The sequence below is a fragment of the Mastigoproctus giganteus genome, chromosome 9, assembly GCF_048544385.1.
Source record: "Mastigoproctus giganteus isolate SK-2022 chromosome 9, ASM4854438v1, whole genome shotgun sequence".
Taxonomy (NCBI): Eukaryota; Metazoa; Arthropoda; class Arachnida; order Uropygi; family Thelyphonidae; genus Mastigoproctus; species Mastigoproctus giganteus.
The window spans coordinates 75,372,035-75,378,553 of NC_143583.1; the positions used below are offsets into that span (position 1 = coordinate 75,372,035).

The window sequence follows — 6,519 nt, forward strand, 5'->3', positions numbered from 1 at the left end:
CATAGTACACTCCATCAGGGCCAGCAGCACTATTATTGGATCTTGCAAGTGCACTAGGTAAATTTGCCATGGTAATGGGTACATTATATGGAAGCTGTCGTGAAGTATTGAAATTGAGATTATATTTTTCTGCTTGTACTTTATGTGCCTGGAAACTTGGCTCAAATGCGATTACAGCTGAGATAGTTTCAAATGTTTCACCTAATGTATTAGAAATTAAGAGGATTGCAGATTTCTTTGCCTTTTAGAAGTATTATCGGAGTGGTTAGGGGAGGATATTTTCCATTAATTTTTCGAACTTTAGTCCAAACGGTTCTGACATTTGTGGTTCTGTTTATAGCGGAGGCATATTTGGACCATGCCTCTTATTTGCTTATTCGTTGTATGTGACGAGATTTAGCTCTAGCCTTCTTGAACTGTATGAGATTAGCTGTGGTTGGGTATTTATGAAATAAGTTCCAGTATCCATTCTTCTCTTTTTTAACATTGCTACAAGCTTCATTCTACCATATTTTTGGGTGGCAGCGGGTTTTCATGGATGATCTGTGTATACAGGTTTCTGCAGCTGCTATTATTTGCTGAGTTATATAAGTTAGGGCGGAGTCAAAGGTGAGAGTCTCAATGGTCTGAATATCTAGACATGTCAGTTTTTGATATTTCTTCCAGTTTGCTTTGTCGAATTTCCAAACAGTTTTTATTTCAGTTTGAGGAGGAGAGTTAGTCGACAGTGTGCATATTACTGGAAAGTGGTCACTATTCCGAAGGTTATCAGTGACCGTCCAATCAATAAGCGAAAAGAGGTTTTGCGAGCATATTGAAAGAACAATTGCAGAAGTTGACCTTGAGGAAAGATGCACGTACGTGTGAGTCCCATTGTTTAATAATGTTAAGTTGTGCCTTTCAAGAAATGTTTCAATTAACTGACCTTTCTTATCAACGTGCGATGAACCCTATAAGGGGTGATGCCCATTCCAGTCACCCAAGATACAGAAAGGTGATGGCAGCTGGGTAACTAAATCATCGGAATCTGCTAATGTGTATGAATAATTGGGCGAAAGGCATAAGGAAACAACTGTTACCGCTATCTCAACCATAACTCTAGCAGCGATTGCTTCAAAAGTGGCGCCTCCGTAGCCAGGTGGGAAGGAGCAGCAGTGCGTAACACATGTTTCTTGATTAGACCGGGGTTCGAGCCCGTCACCACCAAATACGGAGGATGCGGAAAGGTCAGGAAATGACCACCGCATATCCCAGAGCAATATGGCCTTAGTTGCTAATGCTCCTAAAAACCAAATAACAAAATAACAGCTTCAAAAGTTATTTGCAGGGGACAGGTCTGAAGGAGATCTAGAGTTTACTAGAAATGCTACACCTCCATATGCTGTATTAAGAGTCGTTCCTATCCTTTCTAAGCATTATATGATGTTTTATACTCATAGATATTTTAGGGGTCAGATTTGTTTCCTGTAGACAAAGAACAGCAGGCTTATATTCGGTAATTAAGTCATAAACATCGTCTAAGTTAGCTCGGAGTCCGCGACAATTCCATTCTATGCATTTTTCAGTGCATTATTGAGGATTATCTATGCATTATTGAGGATTATCGGGTGTGTCTACTTGCTTAGGGGATGTGGTTTGTTTGCGCCTGTCTAGTCTTGTTTTTTCCCTTTTTGAGAAATTTGGCCTAGTGACGTCCATGTCCTCCTCTTCTTCATGAAGTGGTTCATCTAGATGTGCATGTCTATCTATGTCCATGGAATCAGTACTCGATTTTTGTTTATTTCTTTGAGCTTGTTTGATTAACTGACTATTGTACAGCACTTTTATCTGGCAGTATTGTCAATGGTGTATTTACCGAATGAATTGATTGCTGTTGGGTAGGCTGTTCTTTTATTGTAAAGAGGACCGACCTTGCCCAATCAGAAATTGAGATGCTTGGCGGAACTAAACAATCTGGTTGTACTGTTATGGATCGTTGCTTTTTACAACTGAAGAATAAGATGGCAATTTATTTGAAATCGAAAAATGTCTTTTTGCTTCTTGGTATGGCACCTTGTGTTCCACTTTGTTCTTTTTAGTCTGCCACTGGATGCACTCCTTTGAAAATGCTGAATGATTTCTCTTACAGTTTGGGCAGCATTGCATTTCAGTGGTGCAGTCTGTGTGAACATGCTCTTCGAACCACAGGAAGCACAAGTGATTACACCCCTGCAGACTGCTTGCGAGTGTCCAAATTTTTGGGATTTAAAACACCGGACTGGGTTTGGAATATATTGGTTGAATTTTGCACCTTAAATATCCAGCTTTATAAGTTGGAGGTAAAATGGGTGTTTTAAATGTAAGAATGACCGTTCGGGTAGGAGTAAGAACCCCATCTTTCTTAATGACTATCATTTTGGCATTTATTACATTTTTATCGCCTAATTCCTGAACGATCTCTTCCTCAGATACATTAAGGAGATCCTACTCGGCTATTACCCCTTTAGAGGAATTTAGGGTGGCATGCGGGGTAACCTTTGTGGGAATTCCACGAAAAGTCGACTTTTAATAGTCTTTCTGAGTGCTTGTTCTCACTCATCTCCACTAGAAGGTCTCCAGGTTTTAATCTCCGAACCATTTTTGGAGGCCCGCCACATTTTCAAGACATTTCTGTATTAGGAATGGGGAGAGCATACTCAAAGGATTGACAGTTAAAGAATGTAGTGTCAGAAAAAGAGGAGCAGGAGTTACTGTTCCTTCTTTTTTCTGCCGTTTTGCATTAGATGCATTAGATGCATCTCTCTGTTTGAGAGATCTGGATCATGAGATCCGTAAGTGGCATGTTTATTTATGTCCTTTTTGCTCCTTTTTTGCCCTTTTGTTCCGGGAGAGTGGTTTTCTTCTCCCAGGTTTCTAGCCCCGCCACGTGGAGGCAGGAGCCGTGCCACCAGTGACCAAGCGGTTTAGAAAGTTAGTTAGGTTAGTACGGATTATATAAATATATACACAAGGAAGAAAGGTGTATTTCCTTTCTGGATTCTGCTTCAAAGCTTTTAAGTAAAGAATCACTTATGAAAAACAAGAATAATAGAGACACTGGAAAATAAATAGCTAATCCGCTAAGAATGATCACTATGTATCGCACAAAATTTCACCAGATGCACTTTGCATTTCACCAGAGTCCACGATAATTCCATTGTTGGAATTTAGCCATTACTTGTGCTTAGTGGTTCCTTCGGTTGATTTCCGAGTGCTAAGGAGTTACTTCTTTCAGACTTGGATTTATCTTTATTAACGAAGTATAAACGCTGTCCTGCGTCCATTACTTCCTCCTCAAAGAGTTCCAAAACTGTTTCATCAGGCACCTTCTTAGTTTCGACATCTATTTTTTGTTGTACTCTCGTTAGCGGTTGACTTTTCTCTACTGTTTCTTTATCGCTCGATTTTGGTAATGGTAGAGCACAAGGAGACATTGAGATAACCACTCAATAGAACTAAGCTTCGTCACTGGAACAGTCCAAAATGCCAATTCCACTCGAATCAGCAACATTCGAAACCAGCAACAATAATGTGATCTTAGTTTTATCAAGCTCTAAGTTCGAGCATTGTATGACTCAGAGATAGAGGTTTAATTTTTAACTGCCGATTGTGTACTTGAGTAAGAAGAACTCTTTTGCTATGCAAGTCTTCTCAGAGAATTTTGGGTGATAGAAATAAACGTTGATACAGGTTCGAGTTTTTCTTCGTTTAGCAACGGACATCAAGTTTTCTTGGGGGTTTTTTCACTCTCACGAACACTGTTTTATGAAAAAGGATCACTAGTCGTCAAACTCTGTATTTATTTGGTAATGGTGAATCATTATATTTTCTTCCATTTCGGTGTTGAAATTCACATACGATTTTGAACAAATATTACTATGAACACTGTCATGATGGTGCAGTAAAGAACAATTCGGTAAGGATTAGTTTGTGTAACTTAATAAACCACGGTGCTGAATGCAAAGGTATATGGTGTTGTCACTGCAAGTCTTGTATGCTTATTTCTTCCTTGGTAAGAATTGTGTAGCTAACAAAATCAGAGAAATAAGCTCTTCCGTTTTGAATTGTACAAATTTTTAATCAGTCGGTACAATAACAAACGTTAACCAGGATCTCTTAATAAGTGGAGATTAATGAAAGTATCTCCATTCTTAAATGATTGTTTTAAGAAGTACAATAAGGAATGTCATTCCAAAAGTAATTTCCCATACTCGAGAACCTATTGGAGATCATTTTCCCACTAATTTAGCACAATAGCAAATAAATGGAAACAACTTAAAGATTAATTGCATGCTTGTTTTAAGGTAACATTAATATTGTATGTTGTTGTTGTTGTTATTTGGTTTTTAGGAGCATTAGCAACTAAGGCCATATTGCTCCGGTGCGGTGGTCATTCCCTGACCTTTCCGCATCCTCCGTATTTGGTGGTGACGGGCTCGAACCCCGGATTAATATTGTATATGACATTACTAAAGAGTAGTAAAATTTTTCTTTTGGAAGTTAACACTGACAAGTTTAAGTAATATTTGAATTTTTTTCTTCATTAAATAGGAACGAAAGGGACTCGAAATGAGGCACAGAAAACTAATATTCTTGAAGGTCATAGGCATTCTACTTTTCTTCTTGTGTTCAATGTATATATTAGTGGAGCGTGAGAACACTCTTTACAAAGAAGCAGACTGGAAGTGGATGCTTTTGCAGAAGAATATTTCTCGTTTGGTTAATCATAAAACGAACGACATCTTAAAATTTCCTAAAGTGTCTTGTGTAGAGATGAAACCCTATTTGTTGATTGCTGTCTGTTCAAACCCTTCCCATTTTGAGTTACGCAGAGCCATTCGTCAAACGTGGCTTCGGGATACCAAGAAATTTAAAGACATTTTAGTGTTTTTCGTTCTTGGGAAATCAATAAACGCATTGACAGAGTTAATGGTTTCCGAAGAGAGCCGAAAATATTCGGATATTATACAGTACAACTTGATAGACTCATACAGGAACTTAACTCTCAAGTCCACCTGGTTACTAAAGTGGGTTATCAATTTCTGTTCAGATGCTAAATACATCATGAAGAGTGACGATGACGTATTTGTTAATGTCGCCAACTTAAGAAGTTTCTTGTGGAAGACAAAACGCCAAGATCTGTTAATTGGGAAAATGTTTTCCTATCCCAAGCCAATCAGATCCAAAAGGTCAAAATGGTATATGCCCACGAAAATGTTTCCCGGCTGGTATTATCCAGACTATTTGGATGGATCATCTTATATAATGCCAGGGAGTGTTATCCTTCGATTATACTCCACCGCCTTGAACACTCCATTCCTTTTCTTAGAAGATGTTTTCTTAACCGGAATTTGTGCCGAAAAACTTAAACTAAAACATTTACATAATTCTAACTTTTCTTATACCTTGAGACAGAAATCTAATCCGTGCATTCTCAGATCTCTTATCACAGCACACGGCGTGACATCGCAAGAGCTTCGAAAGTTATGGATACAGTTACAAGATCCGTTTTTGTCTTGCCATTCTTGGCTCAGGTTTCCCATTTTTTGGAGTTAACACACGCATATATCGACAGTAACGATCAATTTGTACAGTATTTTAAATTTATTCTTAGAACTTGTCATCCCAACGCACATTAAACAAAGAAGAAAATATCCACAATGTAATCATTGTATATTGAGAAATTCCAGATTATTATCATAAAACTGCAAACAAATATAAGAAGTATACCATTGTAAAACATACGCAAACATTCTGTTCTGTCTTTCCGCTTAAAAATTGGTTATAACCACCCTCCTCTCAAAATGGTTCGACAAGCCTGAGTTCAAATCCTGTCAACGAGGCCAAAACTTTTTATAAACTCTTTTTCGCAGAACAGCTGAATTAAAATCATATATAATCTCTCCTCATCTCGGGAAAGGATTGTAGGATTTTATCCTTCTCGGAATCTCAAGTATTTAACCCAAAAAAAATTAGAAAAGAACATACGCAGTTATTACACTATAAGAAAAATGTGGTTTTAAAACTTATTCCTAATATCTGGCTTTTAAAGATGGAATTCGCTACATTTTCAATCATAATTGTAATAATAGTATTTTTCAGATTTTAGGTATTAATGTAATGTTTTCTCTTATTACCAACTATTTGATTTATGCGGTATTCGACGAGTTTTGCATTGCAACTCGTTTTAAAACTTGTAATATGTAAATTGGATTAGACATAATGAAAAGGGAGGCTTGAATACTTCAAAATATGTTATCAAGAATGAAAAACTCCACACCATTTCCCTTTTCATTCGATCCTTGTACCAGTGATGAGGGATTGCAAGTGATGAGGGACTAATGGAATTATTATGACCGATTAATGGAACCAATTAAAGGTAAGTGATGGACCAAATTCTTGATATTACACTATCGGAGATGATGGACCAAATTATTGATATAACAGTATCAAGTACTATCCAGTTTATCTCATTTACCTTCCATAAAAATCCATAGATGT

The 6,519-nt window shown here is 37.5% G+C and overlaps 1 protein-coding gene across 1 annotated transcript in view; it reads left to right on the plus strand.

Annotated features, from left to right (window-relative positions):
* LOC150080463 (uncharacterized) overlaps positions 1 to 5,574 on the plus strand; it is a 30,048-nt gene extending 24,474 nt beyond the window's left edge. Inside the window, exon 3 of the mRNA XM_090380699.1 lies at positions 4,570 to 5,574. Coding sequence (XP_090236825.1) covers positions 4,570 to 5,574 — 1,005 coding nt within the window. The remainder of the gene's footprint in view (positions 1 to 4,569) is intronic.
* Positions 5,575 to 6,519: the final 945 nt, after the last annotated feature.